At 43.7% G+C, this 26,975-nt stretch overlaps 2 protein-coding genes across 2 annotated transcripts; one reads left to right on the forward strand and one right to left on the reverse strand.

The window, feature by feature from the left end:
• The first annotated feature begins 12,733 nt into the window (after positions 1 to 12,733).
• LOC118362684 (26S proteasome regulatory subunit 4) lies at positions 12,734 to 24,748 on the forward strand. Its single transcript, XM_035743224.2, has 11 exons — positions 12,734 to 12,836; positions 13,124 to 13,177; positions 13,379 to 13,475; positions 13,653 to 13,777; positions 14,012 to 14,197; positions 14,333 to 14,461; positions 14,728 to 14,824; positions 15,406 to 15,595; positions 22,901 to 23,052; positions 24,034 to 24,188; positions 24,322 to 24,748. The coding sequence occupies exons 1-11, from the start codon at positions 12,834 to 12,836 to the stop codon at positions 24,454 to 24,456; spliced, it is 1,323 nt and encodes a 440-aa protein (XP_035599117.1). The 5' UTR covers positions 12,734 to 12,833; the 3' UTR covers positions 24,457 to 24,748.
• On the reverse strand, positions 24,555 to 26,815 carry LOC118362186 (epithelial cell adhesion molecule-like). The gene is made up of 7 exons (XM_052486410.1): positions 26,210 to 26,815; positions 26,030 to 26,101; positions 25,865 to 25,928; positions 25,662 to 25,763; positions 25,259 to 25,441; positions 25,104 to 25,160; positions 24,555 to 25,021 (listed from the first exon to the last, which is right to left on the reverse strand). The coding sequence occupies exons 1-7, from the start codon at positions 26,470 to 26,472 to the stop codon at positions 24,959 to 24,961; spliced, it is 804 nt and encodes a 267-aa protein (XP_052342370.1). The 5' UTR covers positions 26,473 to 26,815; the 3' UTR covers positions 24,555 to 24,958.
• Between the last annotated feature and the right edge of the window lie 160 nt (positions 26,816 to 26,975).

Below are 26,975 nucleotides of genomic sequence, written 5' to 3' on the forward strand. Positions count from 1 at the left end.
TTATGTTTACTATATAATTCTACAGTAAACTGTAGTATTTTTTCATGTGGGATAGTTATGGTAAGAGGACAATGGTGTTGCCCATGCTAAAACAGGCATTGTGGTAGGTGTGCCCTCCGTACATTTATACAGAGTGAGAGTAACTAGATTCATGTAAATAATTGAGCTGTTGGGAATTTCTAAAAGGTTATTAACCCATCTCAGGTGCAGTAGTTTTAATAGGATAAGTCAGGTCCTCTCTGCCCTCTATTTGAGGAGTTTGGGTATGGGATCCTTAGTAATTGCAGAGTAGGGTGACAGAGGTGAAGAGTTAATAGCAGTGACAAGCACAGTGTCAGTAGGATTCAAGCCTCATACATCTTACATGATCTCTCCAGGTTTCTGTGGTTTAGAATGTAAGTACTGTCGTCTGGAATACTAGGTCGCTGATTCGCTGCATTAATAGAATCGTAGGAGTAAGACACATAATGACAGGCTGGAGACCAACTGTGAACGATTGGGAAAGCTGCTAGATAACTGCTACAGTATGTGCCTACTGTCTAGCTACTTTATTGTTGATGCATGTATTAAAGATACCCATGCAAATGCATAACTAACACAATCCAAAGAAGAGTATATATGCATGTAAAACTAAAGCGCTATTCCAGTGACAGCCAACCACATGAACTGCGCTCCTTCTCATTCTTGGCACGCTTAGTAAATAGGTGAAACCTTGAGAGAGGGAGAAAAAAAAAATGTTTCAATGCAGAGAAAGACTCTATTCTGAAGGGAACAGCACCGTCCAAGTAGTCTACATTTCTGGAGGCTGACTTGGCAAAGGATAGTGAAATCCCCATAGCTGCAGGTAATAGGGCTGAGGCTGAGGATGCCAACTATGGGGCTGAGGAAGGTATGCTGTGTCAAAAGCGGTGGTTGTAAAGTACTTAAGTAAAAAAAATACTTTAAAGCACTACTGAAGTAGTTTTTGCGGATATCTGTACTTTACTTTATTATTTATATTCTTGACAACTTTTACTTTTACTTCCTAAAGAAAATTGTTGTTTTTACTCCGTACATTTTCCATGACACTCAAAAGTACTCGTTACATTTTGAATGTTTTGCAGGACAGAAAACGGTCCAATTCGCACACTTTTCAAGAGATCATCCCTGGTCATCCCTGCTACCTCTGATCTGGCGGACTCACTAAACACAAATGCTTCGTTTTTAAATGATGTCTGAGTGTTGGAGTGTGCCCCTGGCTATCCGTAATTAAGCAAAAAAAACAAGACAATTGTGCCGTCTGGTTTGCTTAATGTGAGGATTTTATTTTTATTATTCATACTTGTACATTTACTTTTGACACTTAAGTATATTTAAAACCAAATACTTTTAGACTTTTAATCAAGTAGTATTTTACTGGGTGACTTTCACTTTTACTTGAGTCATTTTCGATTAAGGTATCTTTACTTTTACTCAAGTATGACAAAGTACTTTTTTCCACCACTGGTGAAAGTGCTCCAAATAGGCTGCCTTGTCCTCTGCCCTCCGCCCCCGTTGGCATCCGGACCACCAGACACAAAAGGGCTGTAAGAAAAACCAAAAGATCCTCTCACGGTCATGAAAAAGTCATTTTCTTTCAAAGATATGAAACAGTGAGACTCTATGCCCTATCAAAGGTGCCGATCAAATGAATTTCATTTTACTAGGTGATTCTGCAATACTGTGTTACTATGTTTGACACTGAAGTGTCGAACTACCGATACAATGAAATAAGAGGCCTCATCAGCACAATGTGATCGGGAATGGAGTGACAATGAAAGGTATAGGACATCCTTTCCCAATTGTCTGCAACGACTATGCTAACCTTCCCACCAAAGTTATTGTCATTTCACAGGTCTTGCTATGGCTTGCTAAATTCCCCAGTCAGAGGAGGATATCAGGCATAAGGGAGTTGTTAGGTATTTCCAGGTAGCAGTGGTCTTCTATTAACATTTTATTAGTCACACACACAGTTTACAGCAGGTATAAAAGTTGCCGCGAAGTGGTCATGCGCCAACTCTCACAACAATGCAGTACAATAATCAATATCAATAATAAGAAGTCAAATAGAAAATAACTAGTAATAGAATGCATAGTATGCATAGTAATAGCCTGATATGTACACAATAGGATACACAGTCTAGGTAATCAATGTGCTAAGTCAAGTAGGACTGTATTAACAAATATAAAGTGGGTAGTGTCTTGATCGCGCGAGTAGTAGATGTGCCTTTAGGGGGTGAGTGTTCAAGGAGCTGACTGACCTTCAGAATGTTGTCTGGCCTTGGAATGCCACTGCAGGATACTTTAAATAGCTGTGTTCTAGAATGGAAAAATACCAACCAGTGAGTCGTGTACAGATGGGAATTGCTATCTGGGATCATTGGGACGTCCATACCCTAAACACTAACCCTAACCTTAACTCCTGCCCTTACCCTTACCCTGACCCTAACCTTAACCCTTACCGTAACCATTTAAAATGTCCCTTGCCTAACCCTAACCGTAACCTTAACCCTTACAATTACCATTTATAATGTCAACTCCAAAGGGGTAGGGACGTCCCAAGGATCCAAGATAACACATACTGTGTATAGACGGGCTATTTGTCCACAGTAACACATCCCCATCTACTGGAGAAATGATTGCGCACAATGTGTTAGTTCCTCATGTCTAATCTGTGTATGACAATGGAGAGGAATATATAAACCAAATCATGACATTTATAGATATCTGTCCCCCGTTGCTGACTTGACCTAAATTCTCAGATGAGTACATGTTGACAAGAAGCTCTCTGCCCGACATACAGTATTTTCTCATTCCGTACTTTGCCCCAAGCTGCAGGACAAGACAGCAGAAAGACAGGTGTGCGAATGTCTTCCAGTTAATTAGTTACTCCCCGATGAGAATATGACAAAGTGCATCTGTCCAGACCGATTCTTTCCCTAGCAGGAGATGGATGACAAGACAATTATGGTGCTAAGATTGATATACACTGATCTCATTCATTACAACTGTCAATTACAGATCTGACATGTAATTATGGAACGACTTGTACTCTATAATGTGCCCTTAAAGAGAGTCTGCCAAGGCAGTGAAGTCTTTGTAAACAAACAACTAATCATTAGAGTCATTTCAACGAAACAACTACTTGAAGGTCCATAGTCAATTGAAATAATGTGTCTGGAACAAATGCTGTTCGGCAACGAGTTTCACCTCAAGTTGTGGTGGTTCAGCTATAGAATGTTCTACTGAAAGACTCAATTAGTAAACAATCATTCTTTTTGCATCGGCATCTAAATGTATTCAAATGACATTGGGAATATAACTTTTCTGTACATGGCCTTTTATAATGTGTGGGTGGATGACATATGCGGTGCATTCGGAAAGTATTATGCCCGTTGACCTTTTCCACATTTTGCTACGTTACAGCCTAATTCTAACATGGATTACATTGTCCCCACCCCATCAATCTACACACGATACCCCATACTGACAAAGCAAAACAGGTTAAGACATGTTTGCACATTTATTCAAAATAAAAACCTAAAATATCACATTTACCTAAGTATTCAGGCCCTTTACTCAGTACTTTGTTGAAGCACCTTTGGCAGCGATTACAGCCTTCAGTCTTGGGTATTACGCTACAAGCTTGGCACACCTGTATTTGGGGGAGTTTCTCCCATTCTTCTCTGCAGGTCCTCTCAAGCTTGGTCAAGTAGGATGGGGAGCGTCGCTGCACAGCTATTTTCAGGTCTCTCCAGAGATGTTAGATCGGGTTCAAGTCCAAGCTCTGGCTGGGCCACTCAAGGACATTCAGAGACTAGTCCCGAAGCCACACCTGCGTTGTCTTGGCTGAGTGCTTAGGGTTGTTGTCTTGTTTTCTTGTTTTCTTCATCTTTCCCTCGATCCTGACTAGTCTCCCAGTCACTGCCGCTGAATAAATCCCCACAGCATGATACTGCCATCCCCATGCTTCACCGTAGGGATGGTGCCAAGTTTCCTCCAGACACTTGGCATTCAGGCCAAAAGGTTCCATCTTGGTTTCATCAGACCAGAGAATTTAGTTCCATATGGTCTGAAAGTATTTAGGTGCCTTTTGGCAAACTCCTAGCAGACTGTCATGTGCCTTTTACTGAGGAGTGGTTTCCATCTGGCCACTCTACCATAAAGGCCTAATTGGTAGAGTGCTGCAGAGACGTATGTCCTTCTGGAAGGTTCTCCCATCTCCACAGAGGAACTCTGGAGCTCTGTCTGAGTGACCATCGGGTTCTTGGTCACCTCCCTGACCAAGGCCCTTCTCCCCCGATTGCTCAGTTTGTCTGTACGGCCAGCTCTAGGAAGAGTCTTGCTTGTTCCAAAATTATTCTATTTAATAATGATGGAGGCCACTGTGTTCTTGGGGACCTTCATTTTGTGGTACCCTTCCCCAGATCTGTGCTTCTACTCAATCCTGTCTCTGAGTTTTACGGACAATTCCTTCGACCTCATGGCTCGGTTTTTGCTCTGACATGCACTGTCAACGGTGGGACCAAATATAGACAGGTGTGTGCCTTTCCAAATCAATTGAATTTACCACAGGGGGACTCAATCAAGTTGCAGAAACATCAATGTAAACATGATGCACCTGAGCTCAATTTCGAGTCACATAGCAAAGGGTCTGAATACTTATGTTTTATATTGTTAATATATTTGCAACAATTTCTAAAAACCTGTTTTGGTTTTGTCAGTATGGGGTACTGTGCGTAGATTGGTGAGGAATTGTTTTTATTTAGTCCATTTTAGAATAAGGCTGGAACGTAACAAAATGTAGAAAAAGTCAAGGAAAGTCTGAATACTTTCTGAATGCACTGTACAGAGTTCAGCATCTGCATGTCCTCATTCAAGCATAAGAGTGGGTTGCATAAAAGTTATATGACACGCAGGAAGCTTATTTCTGTTCCACAGTAGTTTTCATTTGAAATGTCCCTCAAATTAATAGGCTTACCGTGGCTTTATGTTTGGAAATGTCAGCAGCAAATGCAGACCTCACTGAACAAACAATAGTCATTTTCATCAGTCTGGAGGTGTACTTACTTCCCGTATCATAGAGCATTATTAGGTTATATCTCTCTCTGGCTTTTGAAAAGATAAGTGTGATGCTGTCGCGTCTCACTGCCAGACTCTCATTATGAACAATGCTAATGCTTTCAAATGATCTCCCAGGTCTCACAAGGTGGAGAGGCACTTGTATTAAGATATTTTTTTATAAGTGCCTCTGCCATATTAAAATACGAAGCTGCGGGAAGTAGGGCTGCTGAGGGCAGCTGAGGGCTGCTTAGGGTGCTGATTGCTAATGAGGGCTGCTGAGGCTCCTGAGGGCTGTTGAGGGGTGCTGAGGGGTGCTGAGGGCTACTCTGGGTGCTGAGGGCTGCTGAGGGTGCTGCTGAGGGTGCTGAGGGCTGCTGAAGGCTGCTGAGGGCGCTGATGGCTGCTTAGGGTGCTGATTGCTAATGAGGGCTGCTGAGGCTCCTGAGGGCTGTTGAGGGGTGCTGAGGGCTACTCTGAGTGCTGAGGGCTGCTGAGGGTGCTGAGGGCTGCTGAAGTCTGCTGAGGGCGCTGAGGGCTGCTGAGGCACTGAGGGCTGCTGAGGGCAGCTGAGGTTGCTCAGGGTGCTGAGGCTGTTGAGGGCTGCTGAGGGCTATTCTGGGTGCTGAGGGCTGCTGAAGGCTGATGGCTGCTGAAAGCCTGATGGCTGCTGAGGGCTGCTGAGGGGTGCTGAGGGCTGCTGAGGTTGCTCGGGGTGCTGAGGCTGCTGAGGGCTGCTCATGGCTGCTGAGGGTGCCGATGGCTGCTGAGGGTTTCTGGAGGCTAATGATGGCTGCTGAGGGCACTGAGGGCTGCTTAGGGTGCTGATTGTTAATGAGGGCTGTTGACGCTCCTAAGGGCTGTTGAGGGGTGCTGAGGGCTACTCTGGGTGCTGAGGGCTGCTGAGGGTGCTGAGGGCTGCTGAAGGCTGCTGAGGGCGCTGATGGCTGCTGAGGGCGCTGAGGGCTGCTGAGCCACTGAGGGCTGCTGAGGGCAGCTGAGGTTGCTCAGGGTGCTGAGGCTGCTGAGGGCTGTTGAGGGCTGCTGATGGCTGATGAGGGGTTCTGAGGCCTGCTGTGGGTGCCGATTTCTAATGAGGCTCCTGAGGGCTGCTGCGGGCTAATGAGGGCTGCTGAGGGCTAATGAGGGCTGCTGAGGGCTAATGAGGGCTGCTGAGGGCTAATGAGGGCTAATGAGGGTTAATGAGGGCTGCTGTGGCTGCTGGGGTTTGCTGAGGGCTCATGTGAGTGCTGAGGGCTGTTGAGTGCTGCTGGGGTTTGCTGAGGGCTCCTGTGGGTGCTGAGGGCAGCTGAGGTTTCTCAGGGAGCTGATGCTGCTGATATCTGCTGAGGGTGCTAAGGGCTGCTTATGGCTACTCTGGGTGCTGATGGCTACTGAAGGCTGCTGAGGGGTGCTGATGGCTGCTGAGGGGTGCTGAGGGCAGCTGAGGGCAGCTCAGGTTGCTCTGGGTGCTGAGGCCTGCTGAGGGCTGCTGAGGGTGCAGATGGCTAATGAGGGCTGCTGAGGGTGCAGATGGCTAATGAGGGCTGCTGAGGGATGCTGAGGGATGTTGAGGGATACTGAGGGAGGGTGCCGATGGCTGCTGAGGGCTGCGGAGGGCCCCTGAGGGTGTTGAGAGCTGCTGAGGATGCTCAGGGCTGCTTAGGGCTGCTGAGAGTTGCTGAGGTTTGCTGATGGCTCATGTGGGTGCTGAGGGCTGCTGAGTGCAGCTGAGGTTGCTCAGGGTTCTGAGGCCTGCTGATGGGTGCTGTGGGCTGTTGAGGGTTGCTGAGGGTGTCGATGCTGCTGAGGGCTGCTGGGGGTGCTGAGGGCTAATGAGGGCTAATGAGGGCTGCTGAGGGCGCTGAGGGCTGCTGAGGTTTTCTGATGGCTCCTGTGGGTGCTGAGGGCTGCTGAGGCTGCTGATGGATGGGGGCTACTCTGGGTGCTGATGGCTGCTGATGGCTGCTGATGGCTGCTGAAGGCTGCTGAGGGCACTGAGTGGGTGCTGAGACCCTGCTGATGGGTCCTGAGGGCTCCTGAGGGTGTTGAGAGCTGCTGAGGATGCTGAGGGTGCCAAGGGGTGTTGAGAGCTGCTGAGGCTGCTTAGGGCTGCTGAGGGTGTTGAGAGCTGCTGAGGGTGCCAAGGGGTGCTGAAAGCTGCTGAAGCTACTTAGGGCTGCTGAGGGTTGCTGCTGGAGGCTGCTAGCGGTGCTGAGGGGTGCTGAGTGCTTCTGAGGGTGCTGAGAGCTGCTGATGGCTGCTACGGTCGCTGAGGGCTGCTGAGGTTTGCTGATGGCTGCTGAGGATTGCTTATGGGTGCTGAGGGCTGCTGAGGCCTGCTGATGGGTGCTGAGGGCTGCTGAGGCCTGCTGAGGGTGCCAATGGCTGATGAGGGCTGTTAAGAGATGCTGAGAGATGTTGAGTGCTGCTGAGGGAGGCTGACGCTGCTGAGGACTCCTGAGGTTTACTGAGGGCTCCTGTGGGTGCTTAGGGCTGCTGAAGTTGTCAAGGTCCTGAGGCTGCTGAGGGCTGCTGTGGCTGCTTAGGGCTGCTGAGGGTGCTGAGGGCTGCTGGAGGCTGCCTAGGGCGCTGATGGCTGCTGAGGGCGGCTGGAGGCTGCTAGGGGTGCTGAGGGGTCCTTTGGGCTCCTGAGGGTGCTGAGAGCTGCTGATGGCTGCTCATGGCGCTGAGGGTTGCTGATGGGTGCTGAGGGTTGATGATGGGTGCTGAGGGTTGCTGATGGGTGTTGAGGGTTGCTGATGGGTGCTGAGGGCTGCTGAGGCCTGCTGATGGGTGCTGAGGGCTCCTGAGGGCATTGAGAGCTGCTGAGGATGCCAAGGGGTGCTGAGAGCTGCTCAGGGTGCTGAGGGCTGCCGAGGGCTGCTGTGTGTTGCTGATGGGTTTCTGATGGGTGCTGAGGGCTGCTTAGAGCGCTGAGGGCTGCTGAGGGCTTCAATGGCTGCTGAGGTTTGCTGAAGACTCCTGTGGGTGCTGAGGGTGCTGAGGCCTGCTGAGGGCTGCTGGAGGTTGCTGAGGGGTGCTGAGGGTGCTGAGGAATAATGAGGGCTATTGAGGGCAGTGAGGGCTGCTTAGGGTGTTGATGGCTGCTGAGGTTTTCTGGTGGCTCCTGTGGGTGCTGAAGCTACTATGGGTGCTGAGAATGCTGATGGCTGCCAAAGATGCTGACGGCTGTTGAGGCTGCTGACGGCTGCTGAGTGTGCTGAGGGCTGCTGCGTGTGCTGAGGGCTGCTGAGGGTTGCTGAGGGTGCTGAGGGCTGCTGAGTGTGCTGAGGGCTGCTGAGTGTGCTGAGGGCTGCTGAGGGTGCTGCAGCACCCCCTGATAATTCGAAATTGACAAAAAAAAGAATAATAATAAGTTAACTACACCTTTATTACTCCTTTAGGAGAGGAATAAAGCCCAGTTGTGATCTTTTGTCCAGTTATTGGCAAAATATTTGATCTGATTGGTCAAAATATAAATAATGGAGTAAGTTCAAATTAAATGTTATTCAACATTAGTAATAGACAGGGGACAGTTTATACAGTATATATATTTATATACACATACATATAGTGCATTCGGAAAATATTCAGACCCCTTTCCCTTTTCCACATTTATTCATGTTACAGCCTTATTACAGCCTTATTCATAAATAGATTACATCTACACACAATACCCCATAATGAAAGTAAAAACAGGTTTTTAGAAATGTATTAAAAATTTAAAACAGAATAACCTTATTTACATAAGTATTCAGACCCTTTGCTATGAGACTTGAAATTGAGCTCAGGTGAATCCTGTTTCCATGCTAGAGATGTTTATTCAACATGATTGGAGTCCATCTGGGGTAAATTCAATTGATTGGACATGATTTGGAAAGGCACACCTGTCTGTGTAAGGTCCCACAGATCAGATTGCATGTCAGAGAAAAAAACAGGCCATGCGGTTGAAGGAATTGTCCGAAGAGCTCAGAGACAGGATTGTGTTGAGGTACAGACATTTTTTTGCCAAAACTGTCTGCAGCATTGATGGTCCACGATAACACAGTATCCTCCATCATTCTTAAATGGAAGAGGTTTGGAACCACCAAGACTCTCCCTAGTACAAGGGCACAGGGCTTGACCCAGATGCAGACACGGGAGGCAGATGGTTCAAGTCTCTGATATCTTTCATAATCCAAGGGGCAGGCAAGAAAATGGTCGTGGACAGGCAAAGGATCCTAAAGTCAGAGTCCAGGAGATACAGGGTGGCAGGCAGGTTCGAGGTTAGGGCAGGCAGTATGGTCAAGCAGGTGGGTTCAGAGTCAAGGCAGGCAAGGGTCAAACCGGGAGGACTAGCAAAAACAGAGAAAAGGAACAAACAGGAGCACGGAAATAACACGCTGGTTGACTTGACAAAACGAACTGGCAACAGACAAACAGGGGACACTTGAATAAGTACCCAGAGACCAATGAAGAAAACAGGTGACACCTGGAAGTGGGTGGAGACAATCACAAAGACAGGTGTAACAGATCAGGGCATGACACCTAGAGCTGGCAGCCCAGCCAAACTGAGCAATCAGGGGAGAAGGGCCACTCCACAGTAAAAGGCACATTACAGCCTGCTTGGAGTTTGCCAAAAGGCACCTAAAGGATTCTCAGATCATGAGAAACAAGAGTCTCTGGTCTGATGAAACCAAAATTGAACTCTTTGTCCTGAATGCCAAGCGTCACGTCTGGAGGAAACCTGGCACCATCCCTACGGCGAAGCATGGTGGTGGTAGCATCATGGTGTGGGAAGGTTTTCAGCGGCAGGGACTGGAGACTAGTCAGGATCAAGGGAATGATGAATGGAGCAAAGTACAGAGAGTTCCCTGATGAAAACCTGCTCCAGAGTGCTCAGGATCTCAGACTGGGTTGAAGGTTCACCTTCCAACATCACAACAACCCTAAGCACACAGCCAAGACAACACAGGAGTGGCTTTGGGACAAGTCTCCAAGTGGCCCAGCCAGAGCCTGGACTTGATCCCGATCAAACATCTCTGGAGAAACCTAAAAATAGCTGTGCAGCGACACTCCCCAACCAACCTGACCGAGCTTGAGAGGATCTGCAGAGAAGAATGGAGAAACTCCCCAAATACAGGTGTGCCACGCTTGTAGCGTCATACCCAAGAAGACTTGAAGCTGTAATCGCTACCAAAGGTGCTTACGCAAAGTACTGAGTAGAGGGTCTGTATACTTACGTAAATGTGATATTTAAGTTATATGTTTTTAATGCATTTTTTCAAGATTACCTTTTTATTATCCATTTTTTAAATCATTTTTAGAATAAGGCTGTAATGTCACAATGTGGAGAAAAAAAAATTATATATATATATATCATTGTAACCAGCAGACTTAAGGAATACTCACCTAACTTACCTAACTTACCTAACTAGAGTGTAAAAGGTAACTTTTTATGTAATACACCACTTTGAAAGTGAGAATATACAAATCTGACTGTGATTTCTGATGGCTTTTCATCGTTGTTTCAATCATCAAGGTAAAAGCAAGGACCATATGGTTTTGGTTGTTGATTCAATGTGTTCCCCAAAACAATATAAACATTTAACGCTATTTTGTGGCCATGTTGACACAACACAAGGGAAGCCATGACCCAAAACGAAAAAATTAGGCAAATGCATTTTCACCATTGAACTATAGGGTGCGCTACAGGCCGACCCGAGACTTCGCTGAAATAGCACAATATCAGGTTTTGTTGAAAGCAAAAAATTATACAATTTTCACGCTTCTATACCAAATTGAACAATATGGTCGTTTTGGGGATCTCTCCTGGACTATTTTGGCAACCAGATTTTATACTGCAATCTTCAGTTCACTCCATTTTTCAATATTAATTCGAATACAATTTTTTGAATGTGATATAATGCTTTCTTCATTGACATGTAGATATAAGTGAATGTATACTGTTGAAATTTGGCCATAGAAACAATGACCAAAAAATGACATATTTTCAACATCTGTAAAAGACCTCTTCTGTAGAAGATTTTTTATTTTTATTTCACCTTCATTTAACCAGGTAGGCCAGTTGAACAAGTTCTCATTTACAACTGTCACCTGGCCAAGATAAAGCAAAGCAGTGTGACAAAAACAACAACACAGAGTTACACATGGGTTAAACAAACGTACACAATAGAAAAATATACAGTGTGTGCAAATGTAGTAAAATTAGGGAGGTAAGGCAATAAATAGGCAATAGTGGTGAAATAATTCAAATTTAGCAATTTTATAGATGTGCAGATGATGATGTACAAGTAGAGATACTGGGGTGCAAAAGAGCAAAAATAAATAACAATATTGGTATGAGGTAGTTGGGTGGGCTATTTACAGATGGGCAGTGTACAGGTGCAGTGATCGGTAAGCTGCTCTGACAGCTGATGCTTAAAGTTAGTGAGGGAGATATAAGTCTCCGGCTTCAGTGATTTTTGCAATTCGTTCCAGTCATTGGCAGCAGAGAACTGGAAGGAAAGGCGGCTAAAGCAGGAGTTGGCTTTGGGGATGACGAGTGAAATATACCTGCTGGAGCGCGTGCTACGGGTGGGTGTTGATATGGTGACCAGTGAGCTGAGATAAGGCAGGGCTTTACCTAGCAAAGACTTGTAGATGACCTGGAGCCAGTGGGTCTGGACGAGAGCATACAGGTTGCAGTGGTGGGAAGTATATGGGGCTTTGGTGACAAAACGGATGACACTGTGATAGACTACATCTACTTTGCTGAGTAGAGTGTTGGAGGCTATTTTGTAAATGACATCGCCGAAGTCAAGGATTGGTAGGATAGTCAGTTTTACGAGGGCATGTTTAGCAGCATGAGTGAAGGAGGCTTTGTTGTGAAATAGGAAGCCGATTCTAGATTTAATTTTGGATTGGAGATCCTTAATGTGAGTCTGGAAGGAGAGTTTACAGTATAACCAGACACCTAGGTATTTGTAGTTGTCCATATATTCTAAGTCAGAACCGTCCAGAGTAGTGATGCTAGTCGGGCGGGCGGGTGCGGGTGCGGGCAGCGATCGGTTAAAGAGCATGCATTTAGACATGCAAGATGTCTTCTCAATGTCTGGAAAATACGTTTTTCAACGTCTGGAAAAAAATATTTTCAACATCTGGAAAATATGTATTTTCAACTTTAATTCAGAATCGTTTCCCTAATTTCAACATCTGGATGATATGTCTAATTTTACTCACTGGGAGGTCTCCACCATTTTCAGGGGTTTGACTAGAAGGTACACAGATTATGTAAGATTTGACTTTTTGTACCAGGTTAGGAGAATTTACCCAGCAGGTAAGGAGAGTTAACATATCAGGTTATGATAATTAAGTTAAGTTTAGGAAAAGGGTTGGGTTAGTGTTAGCCAAAATACTAAACAAAATCTACTTTTGATCTCAATTTGACCAAAGCTACACTCCTTCTAGCCAGGACCCATTTGCAGAGCATGATAGGCTTCATGTGCCGATTGAATGTACTTAAATGTTTAAAAGCCTGGTTGGATGTGTTGGGAATTGGTTTAAAATGCAAATGAATCACCATGAATATTAATTGATTGATAACTCTGTATGTCCTGGCGACAGCCTCTTCGCTATTGATTTGGTTCCCACAAAACAGACATAATTTTCCATCAGTTTTCATAATGTCGATTTTTCTTCATTTTGATATGCTTCGCTTGCCATACTTTGACGTATTACGTAAGCGACGCTGAAAGACCGGATAGCAAGCTATGGTGAGCCAGCAGTTTCTCCAAATCAATATTTCTAGTGTTTTAAAGGATTTCATCACTTTTTAACTTAATTTATGATCACATTCTAAACTATCATTTTGTTGAACGTGTTTGCTGCATTTTAATTCCAATCTGCCATTTGCAGCCAGTGGAAACATGTTAGCTAGCTAGGTAGATTATGGCTAGCAACTTGTTATAGTTTTGAAGTAACGTTACAGCTAATTTACTGTTACTAGCTAAGTGCTTTTGACTATCTTCACTGTGTGTCCGATATGTGATTTATTTGACAGGGTCAAAGTCAGAGTGGAGGACATGGACCCGGGGGAGGAAAAAAAGACGACAAGGTAAATAATCCATACTAAGTAGCTAGCTAGCTAACGTCACTCTGTCTCAAAATGTAGTAACGCTAGCGATCTAATGTTGCTAATAACACTAAAGCCAATCTTGTGAAAACTTGAATATTCATATAACCAGTTTGCTACACATCGACTCTTTATGTCTGATAACTGGTCACACTGTTCTGTAACTTTTGCTGGACTGTTCAGGATAAGAAAAAGAAATATGAACCACCAATCCCCACCAGGGTTGGGAAGAGGAAGAAGAAGAGCAAGGGACCTGATGCTGCCAGCAAGCTACCTCTTGGTAAGTTAGTTGGGCTACATTTAACTTTATACTTTTCATTGTCACGGCAGAGATCCTTTCTACTTACTGATTTTGAATTGTAAACCGCAACAGACTGCTGTTTACAATGTTACAACGGCTGTTTTTCCAGACAATTTTACCCGTTCCATACAGCTGAATGATCGCTCTCTCTTTCAGTAACTCCACATACACACTGCAGGCTGAAGCTGCTGAAGCAGGAGCGGATCAAAGACTACTTGCTGATGGAGGAGGAGTTCATCAGGAACCAGGAACAGATGAAGCCCCTAGAGGAGAAACAAGAGGTAGTGTTCTGGAAAATCTATTAAAAAGTCTTGATCTTTATTGTTCCCGACGGGCATTTAATGTGCAGGCAGCATATAAAACGCAGGCTACATACTGTTCATGTGGTCCTATCAGTAAAATATGTATCAGTCGATCTCTTTGCATCCCTATAAAACATAACACTATAAAGCCTTCACACTGCACCTTTTTTATCTAAATATTAATGAATTCATCCATCCTCTGTTGTCCTGCAGGAGGAGAGGTCTAAGGTAGATGATCTGAGAGGAACCCCCATGTCAGTGGGGAACCTGGAAGAGATCATCGATGACAACCACGCCATCGTTTCTACGTCTGTGGGCTCTGAGCACTATGTCAGCATCCTCTCCTTTGTAGACAAGGACCTGCTGGAGCCGGGCTGTTCCGTCCTTCTCAACCACAAGGTACTGACTGAGTCTGCCATTACTGACGGAGTCTGCCACTAAGGTGTGTTTGGCTGTTGCCCTGACTCAGGCAAAGAATTCATTGAAAGCTGATATTTACTGTACACTGCCATTGAGTGACGTGTGTGTTCACAGGTCCATGCCGTCATTGGGGTCCTAATGGATGACACTGATCCTCTTGTGACAGTGATGAAGGTGGAGAAGGCCCCACAGGAGACGTACGCTGACATTGGTGGACTGGATAACCAGATCCAGGAAATTAAGGTAGAGCAGTAGAGTATAGTACACCAGTTCATGTTAATGCTCTACTCAGTCATAGCGTTTCAATGCATAAGACTACCAAGATTTTTCCGAACAAACTATTCTGTATGCTTAATGTAAATGGTTACAGCTGTGTCCTTGGAGGCTAGTGTCACTTCAAATTGGAGGTACAGGTTCATTGTAATGGCTTATATGGAACGATATCAAACACATGGTAACCATTTTTCCTGATTGACAACTGTACTTGTGGTTCCCTGTGTTCCTCTCAGGAGTCTGTGGAGCTCCCTCTGACCCATCCGGAGTACTATGAAGAGATGGGCATCAAACCTCCTAAAGGAGTCATTTTGTATGGCGCACCAGGGACTGGTAAAACAACTAAAACAATTGCAGACAGAACAGCATTTGGATATGTCTTTTCTCTTGTAATACTTAAAGGGGTGTTTTCCTGTGCACACATTTAAAGGACAATCTGCAGTTGCTACATTTGATATTATATATACTCTGATATCATTATATATATATTATATTTTCCCATTGATTCTTCAAGAATATAACTTAGAAATGTCTCATGGACTTAGTTCAACTGTCATATCCCATCAGAACCCAAAATATGAGCTTTTTCTACTCCAATGTTTGTAAACAAAGTAAATGTAAACAAACACGGTATAGCCTCAACATGGTTAAAGCTATAATTTTGATATCATGGATGGTTAGTCCATCGCTCAGTCTATGAATTTAAGATTGGTTACATCTTGCTCCATCCTTCAGCTTTTTACTGAAACACTTTGTTATAGTTTCAACTGCTGATTGCACCTTTAAGCCTAATCCTGGACTAAAAAGCATTTAAAGGGGAGATTCTCCATTGAACTTGCTTTATAGTCCAAAGCTACATCTAGAAACTGCCTCTAAAAGTGGCATAGTTTGACACTGTTCTTATGATGCGTTAGGGAAAACCCTACTGGCCAAGGCGGTGGCTAACCAGACGTCCGCAACTTTCCTGCGTGTGGTGGGCTCTGAGCTGATCCAGAAGTACCTGGGGGATGGGCCTAAGCTGGTCCGAGAGCTGTTCAGGGTGGCCGAGGAACACGCGCCCTCCATCGTCTTCATCGATGAGATCGATGCCATCGGGACTAAAAGGCAAGGCTAGCGGGGTTTTCAGACCGTGGTCATTGAGGTTCTGTGCAGAGTATGTGTCTTATGTTGAGGAGGAGCTCATCATAATTATAATGAAAAAATACAGTAGGCTCATTTCATGTTCTCAAATCTATAGACTACTTTATTGTTACGTTATTGCACAGTGGGAGAAAAAAGTACAAACAAGCACAAACAAACCCACTTTCCTACCGCCATCCCCCTAAATACAACAGTTGTCATTAAGTGTTTTACATTATCTTGGGCTGGCCTAGAGCAAATCACAATATCAGCAACTTAAAGATTATATAAGGCACACGTCTTCACATGTGATGGTACTGAATAGTTATTGTTTTATAGCAGGGGTCTCGCAACAGGTCGATCGCGAGCTGCCAGTAGCTTGCAGCCCAGTAGCTCGTCAAACAATTCCACCTGTCATAAACGATGTGATAACCATCTTGTGGGTTGAAAGAAATACTTTCCCCATAACCTTCTCAATTAAATGCTAACTGCAAAGTAGGGTAAGTAAGTATGTTGAGTAAGTGAGTAAGTATATTATTTGTATCTTTGCCTTGAAATGATGTGTAACTTTGCCATGAAATTAGCAGCAACAGTACAGAACCATCGCTTAACTGGCACATTAGACGGGACATTTCTGACTCGATAGATGCGCAATTAAAGGGGAACTCAAATCTAAATGTGTATTTTTTTTAAGTCTGGAAAACGTTCTTATTTAAGCGTTAACGTGGATTCAGAACATCCCATTTTGTTGTTTCTTTATGAACAATTGTCATTTTTTTCTAAAACCAGGAAATTAATGAGAACACAATTTGGGGAAATAAGCAGATTTTTAGGCCCCCCTTAGTTGTTAATTAGCCATTATTTTACAAGGTACATTGACAGAAAACATTGACAATTGAAGGGGGGAGGATAAGAATGTGCCTATTTGAAAGCTAGAAAAATGTTATTAGTGACAAGTAAAACAATAAAATAAATGTTAAAGTAGCTCATGCTAGGAAAAGTTGGAGCCCACTGTTTTATAGTATTGCTTTAGTTTACAGTAATATAATTAACAAAATGACTGTAATAAAGTAAAATGGCCTGGCCGTCAGCGGTAGAAGAGTAACACAGCTGCCTCAAGCATGTCTTTTGATGCACTCCAGCCTTCGTGGGTCCCATAGCCATTTATTACTTGTTAAATCAAACTCTTTCTCTGTGCAATTGTTTTAGTATAAAATAGAACTTCCCAATTTTAGGGGAGCATACAATATAGTTCAGTATTTGTTTTATTTTATACAGTATTTTTTTTGCTCATCTTCATCAAGGGTTTCAATAATTTGGGCGTTTTTCTTAAATACAAAAAAAAGGTATGTTGTGATTATTGTTGAGCACTCCTTATTTTCCTGGTTGCTTAATCACGGAGACCTACAGTGCCTTCAGAAAGTATTCACATCCCTTGAATTTTTCCACATGTTGCGTTCCAGCCTCAATTTAAAATTGATACCGTTTAGATTTTGTGTCCCTGATCTACACACAATACTCCATAAAGTCAAAGTGGAGTTATGTTTTCAAATTAATACAAAATGAAAATCTGAAATGCCTTGAGTCAATAAGTATTGACTCCTTTTGTTAACGCAATCCTAAATAAGTTCAGGAGTAAAAATGTGCTTAACAAGTCACATAATACGTTGCATGGACTCACTCTGTGCAATAATAGTGTTTTAACATGATTTTTTGAATGACTACCCCATCTCTGTACCCCACATATACAATTCTATGTAATGTCCTTCATTCAACCACATAGACCAGGGAGGTTTTCCAATGGTTCACAAAGAATTGCACCTTTTGGTAGATGGCAATGTGGCAAAGAAATTCACTTTTTATCCCGAATACAAAGTGTTGTTTTGGGCAAATCCAACACAAGACAAGACATCGTTAAGTACCACATATTTTCAAGCATGGTGGTAGCTGCATCATGTTATGGGTATCCTTGTCATCGACAAGGACTAGGGAGTTTTTAAAATTATAATAATAAACTAAATAGAGTTAAGCACAGGCAAAATCCTAGAGGAAAACTTGGTTCTGTCTGCTTTCCAACAGACCTTGGGAGACAAATTCACCTTTCTAGCAGGACAATTTTTTTTTTTAACTTAAAAATTGTACCTTTATTTAACTAGGCAAGTCAGTTAAGAACAAATTACCTAAAACACAAGGCCACATATACACTGGAGTTGCTTACCAAGACGACGTTGAATGTTCCCGAGTGGAGTAGTTAGTTTTGACTTAAATCGGCTTAAATCTATGGCAAGACTTGAAAATGGCTGTCTAGTAATGATCAACAACCAACTTGAGTTTGAAGAATTTTTGAAAGATTAATGTGCAAATATTATACAATCCAGGTGTTCAAAGCTCTTAGACTCACAGAAAGACTCTGTAATCAGTGCAGAGAGCTGTAATCGCTGCAAATGGTGATTCTAGCATGTATTGACTCCGAGGGAGGAATACTCATCTAATCAAGATGTATTAGTGGGTTTTTTTTAAATGTTATTTCCTTTTTTGTTTTTTTGACTTTACAAAGTATTTTGTGTAAATCATTGACTAAATGTGTAACCCACAATGTGGAAAAGGTCAAGGGGTGTGAATACTTTCTGAAGGCATTGTATGTGAACTCTGATAAATAGTCATCACCCAACTTTCCATTGGTCGCCCAATATATGCCATAGTGTCTACCTTGGGATTGGAAGGTTGGGGGTTCCATCCCCGGTCGAGTCATACAAAAACCTTCATGCATCTCTATGCCCAGGGAGTGTATTGGTAGGCCGACATTAATTTGCCTCTTGCTACAGAAACAAGAGATAGGCGCTTGCCCTAAGGGCCGTTCTGGCTTTTACAAAGCTTATTTGCTTTACTATTGCTAAGTGATTGAATTAGCAGTACAATGGACACAATGTGATTACAGCAGTGGATTAAGGGGAGGACCATCCTCAGTGAATTTCATAAAACTAAAAATAGTGAAACATTTAAAGTTATCCTTTTTAGATCAAACAATGCTAAATATATTCATGTCACCAAATAATTTATTAAAACACTGTTTTCCACTCTGTAGAGTAGCACCATGGTGTAGCCAGAGGACAGCTTGCTTCCGTCCTCCTCTGGGTACTTTGACTTCAATACAAAACCTAGGAGTCTCGTGGTTCTCACCTCCTTCCATAGACTTACACTGTAATTAGGACAACTTCTGGAGGATGTCCTCCAACCTATAGGAGCTCTTATTGTCCACCCAATCAAAGGATCAGATAATCTAGTATAAGCTACAGCTAGCTAGCACTGCAGTACATAAAATGTGGTGAGTAGTTGACTCTGAGAAAGACAATAGTTATGAACAAATTAATTTCTTTAAAAAATGAGGAGGCAAGAGAGAGCGAGAGTGCTCTATATATATATATATAAATAAAACACAAATTCACTTACTTAGCTAGCGAATGCAGCTAGCTAGTTTAGCCTTCTCAAACACCCCAGAGGGATGCTATGTTAGCAAGCTGGCTATGACTATCCAACACTGGAACTCTTCCAAGTCGAGGTACGATTTTGGTTTTATTAATTTATTGCCGCCGGGACCCGCTAGTGTAGCTGCTAAGCTGTTTGCTGCTGACTGTACTCTGTACAGCATGATTGTAGCAGTTTTACTAACGCATTAATTCTAGTAGCTGTGACGTTAATATGGTGACAACGATGTAGGCTGTGTGGCAGTTATGATATGAAGGTTTGGCTTAAAAATATTGTTTTGCCTGGTCACAGACAGCTGATGTGTTGTGAACTGAAGTCCACAAGCGAAGGGAAAAGGTGAGAGGAGGAGAGCGCATAGATGCGAGAAGGAATTGTACAACAATCAAAGGATTGTGGCTCAGTTGGTAGAGCATGGCACTTGTAATGCCAGGGTTGTGGGTTTGATTCCAAAGGGGTACCAGTATGAAAAATGTATTTTACTCACTAGTGGTGCAACGGATCTCTAAACTCACAGTTTTGAGTCACGATCAGATCATTTTTCTGATCAGCAAAAAAAAAAAGAGACGAATAACTTTGCTTTCCATTTATTACTTAAAGAACACTTAAAGCAAGGACCCAATATGAGGCGTGTTACCTTAGTGAATGAAGGTGAATGAATGTCCAAGTCATCAAAAAGAAGGAAAGCAAAGCAGACCTGATCTTAAAACTTCCTCATCTTTTAAAAAAACTATTTGAAGTATAAATTGTCTGGGGAGAGGGGAGACCTCTTTGCAGTCACTATGTCCCCTGCCTTGGAGAACACCCTCTCGCTAGTGACTGATATGCCAGGCAGTGTCATGCCATCATGGCAATGTGAGGGTATTTACACTCATTGCTTTCCCACCATGCCAGTGGATCACCATCCACTGGAACGCCGCTTGCTGCCTTGTAGGATGCCGCCTCCTCTTTGATGGTGTTGGCAAACGTCTTGCCTGTCTCCTTGCTCACAAAGCTCTCCCCGAAAAGCTCCTTTATGGCCAAATAATTTTGTGGAGGAGATGCCTCAGTCTGCTTTTGTCAGCTCTGTGGCTTCACCCTGCAGAAAAAAATTACTTGATCTATAAAACAAATTATTTATTTTCATATAACTATAATTGTGGCATTAACATTTAATAAAAGCCATTATTATTCCAGATCAATAATGGATGATTCTATAATCGCATTAGCATAGACTAACATTAGACTGCAGTATATTTATTATTTAGGCAATTCACTCTTTTATTTTTTACCTCTTCAGTGGCCACAATCTCAGTGGTGAGCTCACTGTGTCTTCCGACAAAGGGCAGGGTCTAGGTGAGACAGGGACTTTAACCTTGGATCCAGTGCAGTAGATCTATGAAAGTAGTCGTCTACGTTAGAGGGGTATCTGAGGTTCAGGTCCTCTCTAATGGCAGCCTTGACATCTCTAGTGATGGTGCTGTCTTCCTCACTTGGGGTCATGGATTGTAGAATCCTTGTTTTCAGAGGTAGGATCATGAACACAGACAGTGCCGTTTCAGTGCTCAGCCGGGTTTAACTGTTTAGAGGCGTTTGAGCACCTGGAGGACCTCCTCTGCTACTTTTCACGCCATCATCAGACAAGGTGACGGTGTCTTTTCAGGGTCTTGTCTGTCAGTGCAGAGTATTCAGCTGCCTGCTGCTCAAGATAGCTCTCCAACATGTCATAAGTGGAGTTCCATGTTGTTGTGACATGGTGTATGAGCTGGTGGGTCGGTAGCTGTAACATTTCTTTCTTGGTCTTAAGCACATGAGTGGCTGTTGTGCTTCGGTGGAAAAAGGAAACCACCTTCCTGATCCTCCCAAGGAGGCGGTCCATCTGGTTACCTGAGATTCCCCTTTGAGATGCTAAATTGATCACATGTGCAAAGCAAGCTATCTGTGGCCCCAGTCCAGCCTCTATCACTGCATTTACTTGGTTCTCGGCATTATCTGTGGTGGTTGGGTTATTGCTATTGAGCCTCTCTAGCTTCCACTCTGCTACTGCTCCTAGCAGTACCTGCGCCAGATTTGTGCCTGTGTGACTCATAGAGGGGGCGTGTCTGTAGTCACAGTCATGTTGCTTTCTGTTACCCTGGAGGTCCACTCCTCTGTGGTGTAGTGAGCATTCAGTCACTTAGCTTTCTGTTACCCTGGAGGTCCACTCTTCTGTGGTGTAGTGAACAGTCACGTAGCTTTCCGTTACCCTGGAGGTCCACCAGTCTGTGGTGTAGTGAGCAGTCACAGTCAGATAGCTTTCCGTTACCCTGGAGGTCAACCCGTCTGTGGTGTAGTGAGCAGTCAGTCATGTAGCTTTCTGTTACCCTGGAGGTCCACTCCTCTGTGGTGTAGTGAGCAGTCACAGTCACGTAGCTTTCCGTTGCCCTGGAGGTCCACAGTCTGTGGTGAGAGCAACAGAGGATGGATAATGGATAATCCATCGACAATTTTGATCTTTTCCTATTCATAAGAATCTGGCACGATCTTCATACTGAAGTATGAAGTAGCGTGGCTCCACTGTATTTTTGAACCCTTTTGTTGTGATAAACATCCCAATAGATTTGGTCATTGCTGACGAATCAGACCGGATTGAAGCAAAGGGCTTAAATGCCGCGGTGAGAAGTTGTTGTCTCTTGGCTGAGTTGACTCCCGTCACTGACACACCAGGGTGATGACACTTTAAATGTGTGGCCACGCTCAATGTATTTCCATGATCATACAACTTTCTTGTGGCACAATGCCTTCACACCGTAATGGTGTTCTCCACCACCCTTCTTCCGTCATCATATTTGTCAGGGAAGCCAAAATGCTCCCATACATGAGACTTAAATGAAGCGGGAGGCTTTTCCAGTTCTTCAGCTCCTCCGCTAGTCATGTCTGTCACTGCTCTTTTTTTCTTCTTTGCTTTTTGCAATGTGAGCATCCAAGATTGATTCTTTGGGATTCAACATGCCAAAATAATGGAATCAACCTTCAGGCTTCAGAGTGAAACACAGCATCTGTCTTTATCTTTTCACTGCAATTCTGTACTGAGATGTAGGGAATTATCACTTTATAAAGTAACAGCGTCAGTAAAACTGCATTTCACACAATGATAGTTTAACTTGAATTGATCCGTGGTCCACATGCGTGCTGAACCGTGGGGGGGGGTTGATCCGTGGTTCACATGCGTGCTGAACTGTGGTGGGGGGTGATCCAGGGTTTACATGCGTGTGGAACCGTGGGGGGGTGGGGTGATCCGTGGTTCACATGCCTGCTGAACCGTGGGGGAGGGCGGGGGGGGGGGGTCCGTGATTCACATGCGTGCTGAACCGTGGGGGTCCGTGGTTCACATGCGTGGGGAGGTCCGTGGTTCACATGCGTGCTGAACCGTGGGGGAGGGGGGATCCGTACGGATCACAGATCAACTGCAGTCCGTTACGCCACTAGCACTCGCTGTTGTAAGTCGCTCTTATCTAGAGTGTCTGCTAAATGACTAAAATGTAAATGCTGTTTATGGAGCTGGGTGAATGGAATATGAATGACAATCATCCAATATGCTGTAATAGAAATAAGAAATAATAATAGAAATAATAATAGTAATAGATAATAAAGCCAATAATAATAGAAATAAGGCCATGTTAAAAAAATATAAAACTGTCCTCATCTTAAACGGCACCGACCGCCACTGGATTACAGTACTATGTTTTGTATACTTCAATGAACCTCCATGTATAGGAGGTAATCGCTACAATTGTATGGTGTGTCTCAGTGGTTGAGGTTGTGGGCTGACTACTGTGTCCTCTGCAGGTATGACTCTAACTCAGGAGGAGAGCGGGAGATCCAGAGGACTTTGCTGGAGCTGCTTAACCAGCTGGATGGCTTTGATTCCAGAGGTGATGTCAAGGTCATTATGGCCACCAACAGGATAGAGACCCTGGACCCCGCACTCATCAGACCAGGTACACGATAACATTATTATACGACTATGAATCTTCAATTAAAATTACAATGCAGGCTATGCCAACCTAAATTAATACTGACTTTTAGCAAGTAATGATTGGAGATGCAGTATCAAATTGATTTGTAAAACCATTTTTACATCAGCCGATGTGACAAAGTGCTATACAGAAACCCAGCCTAAAACCCCAAACAGCAAGCAATGCAGCTCTAGAAGCACAGTGGCTAGGAAAAACTCCCTAGAAAGGCCGGAACCTAGAGGAACCAGGCTCTGAGGGGTGGCCAGTTCTCTTCTGGCTGTGCTTGGTGGAGATTATAACAGAACATGGTCAAGATGTTCAAATGTTCCTAGATGACCAGCAGGGTCGAATAATAACAGTGGTTGTAGAGGGTGCAACAGGTCAGCACCTCAGGAGTAAGTTGGCTTTTCATAGCCGATCATTGAGTTTGAGGCAGCAGGTGCGGGAGAGAGAGAGTCGAAAACATCAGGTCCAGGACAAGGTAGCATGTCCAGTGAACAGGTCAGGGTTCCATAGCCACAGGCAGAACAGTTGAAACTGGAGCAGCAGCAGGTGGACTGGGGACAGCAAGGAGTCATCAGGCCAGGTAGTCCCGAGGCATGGTCCTCAGAGGGAAGAGAGTTAGGGGGAGCATACTTAAATTCACAAAGACTGATCCTAGCACCCTGACAAACTATTGCAGCATAAATACTGGAGGCTGAGACCCTGTCTGACGATACCCCCGGACAGGGCCAACCAGGCAGGATATAACCCCACCCACTTTTCCAAAGCACAGCCCCCACACCACTAGAGGGATATCTTCAAACCACCAATTTACTACCCTGAGACGAGGCCGGGTATAGCCCATGAAGATCTCACCCACTGCACGAACCCGATCCAGACAGGAAGATCACGTATCTTATGCGATTGCCCCAAGGAGCATGTCCTCTGATTTGGTATATCTTTTGGTCCCCCACTCCTCAGGCCGTATTGACCGTAAAATAGAGTTCCCCCTGCCGGATGAGAAGACCAAGCGAAGGATCTTCCAGATCCACACCAGCAGGATGACTGTGGCAGACGATGTGACCCTGGACGAACTGATCCTAGCCAAGGATGACCTCTCCGGAGCTGACATCAAGGTGCAGTAACAAGCTGGGAGATAGAAAGACTGTATGCCCTTCTATTTAACTTTTACCTTCTGGTTTTGCTGCCATCCTGTGGCACCTCAAAATAATTTTCACTGAAGTGTTTAACTTATTTCTCTCACTTCAGGCCATTTGTACAGAGGCAGGGCTGATGGCTCTGAGAGAGCGCAGGATGAAGGTGACGAACGAGGACTTTAAGAAGTCAAAGGAGAACGTGTTGTATAAGAAACAGGAAGGGACACCAGAGGGACTATACCTCTAACAGGGGCGGAACGCACTTCAGAAATGTCCTGTTCTTTCACTTACTGCTTCAAAACTTTTATTGCCTAGTAAAACCTTTCATACATGTTCATTGTATAGTTTGGACTAGATGTAGCCAGCTGTTTGGTATTCAATTCTGCAGCTGTTAAAGTAAGTTGGCTTTCTGAACAAATGAACAATCTTGTATTATGGTCTGTTACCATAACCTAAGTATCACCTCTTGAAGTAAATAAACAATTTGAAACAATTCTGATTTTTATTTCAAATAAAGTACATATTGATTTTTTTTTCAACCATGGTCAATTCTTGTTTAATATTTCATTAAAGCAACAGCTTAGAATCCACGTTAAGAAATCAACCAATTACAATATTTCCATAATGTGCAGCTGACTATTGTTTCAGTCAGGGAAAGAGATAATTGGACAACAACTTTGCATATAAATGAACTGAGTGACAACTAAAAAAATAAACAAATCTACTATAACCAACAAAGATAAAGTATGTCACATGACAAAGTAGGTCATGGTAGCTTCTTGCTGTTCCAGGTCGTTGTTCTGCCCTTGAACCTGCATTTAAAAAGGGAGAGTAAAACACAGGACAATACATTGAGTTCAGATTAATGCCGCAATTTGTTGTATCAGACTATACCTCAATGACTTCAAACTGGAATCTCCTCTCCAGCAGAGCTTTCCTTTGTACCACCACCTGACAATAGTGATGGACAAAGACAGAGAAGTTGTGATATGAGGATTGCAGTGGTATTGTACTGAATCTAGTGTACAATTAGTTTTGCTCTTACTCACAGACACAGAAACACCAATGATAATGGCCAGGGCAATGATGAGGATGAGGGCAGCAAAGCCTGGATTGATGGTCATCATGTCCATGTGTTGGTGGTCATAGTGAAAGAATAGGACCTTGACGGAGTCCCTCGCCACCTCTAGTCTCCGGCCGTCCACCTCAAACCCAAACGTGTTGCTTTTCAACTAGACAGGATGGCAAAACAGTTAAATTTCACTGCATAGTTAAAGCAAAATATTAGCACCAGGCATGCCAGTTTGAACAGACCTTTATACAAAAAAAATGATTATTTCTTAAAATATGGAGCCCCCATCGACTGTTAAAGATATATTCAATGACTTTACAAGCAAACAGAGCCTTTTTGAAAGGTCTGAAAGCAGATACAGCTCTTACAAAATGTCTCACATCTCTCTCAATGTAGTAGGCCACAGTTGCTATGTCCACTGGCTCTTTGTCTGTCCTGTCGTCAGTCAGCCGGATGGACACTACTTGGTACAGTTCCCGCACCTGAGGACGTGGCCGACCGGCACAAATAACACATTCATAAAGACAGAGCTCACTCACAATCTCAAACGATAATCTACGAGGAAACATGCCTGCTTACTCACAGTTATGTCTAGGATCTGTGTTTTATCCAGCGTATATTCCCTGTCCAGCTTTAATACCAGCTGCCTGAAACAACAATGGTGCCGTGACAACATAACTTTTCAATAAAAATCGTATTTAATAAAAAACTGCATATCAATGGGTTACTACAGAGGAAGGAAACAAACCTTCGTATCTCATCCATGGTTTTTGCAACAGGTGAGAACTCCACTTTAAATGTGAATTGAATATCAATGACACTACAAATGAAAGACAGAACATAATTATTGATCACTTATGTATTTTAGAAACAATATATAATACATATTAATAATAAAATATATAGTTTTCTTCATGATTTCACTCACTGGACTGTGACCAGCCTGTCACATTTGAGGGGGTCATGTGTCTTGTCAGAGACTGGGACTCCAGCCTTGTTAACACACCAGCATAGTTTGGTGTCCTCCTCTCTGCACTGTTTAGGTCTGAACATACCAGCTCCATCACAGTTTGGATGGTACTTTGTCCCTAAACTCCCCCCAGTTAACATGGTTCCTGTCCTGTGTTTGCTCAACATCTCCAGGTGTATTAGACGACACTTGGGAGTCACTGATGAAGAGTTCAATAACATGAGATATTTCCAATTTCATATATCATTCCAAATTTACTCATATCAGATAGACATAGCCTACAGAGTAATGTGTGTGAATTTATACAAAGGAAGCAATTGAACCACTTAATTTATGTCCAAGCCTAAATGTCTAAAATCATACTGATATAAGGCCAATCCCACTGCAGATAAGAGATATAAGCCACAGAAGATCTGTTTGCAGTCTTACACTGGGTGCAGTTGACAGTGATGTTGTCATAGCCTCGGAACACAGGTTCACAGGTGCCACAGCGGTTGACATGGCAGGTGACATACTGGTTGTGATGACATATAGCTTCTCCACACACTGTGTCAACTTCACAGTCTTCCCGGACAGGAAATGCATCATCATTACATTCTTTATCTGTGATCAGAATATAGATCATCATGAATGGAAGTAATTTTCAAGTTCTGTTGATTTGATTTCAAGAAAAAACAAATACAGCTATGAAGTGAGAAGCTATGAAGACTACATGATATCCATG

This window comes from Oncorhynchus keta, chromosome 29 (genome assembly GCF_023373465.1).
Source record: "Oncorhynchus keta strain PuntledgeMale-10-30-2019 chromosome 29, Oket_V2, whole genome shotgun sequence".
In the NCBI taxonomy this organism is placed as follows: Eukaryota; Metazoa; Chordata; class Actinopteri; order Salmoniformes; family Salmonidae; genus Oncorhynchus; species Oncorhynchus keta.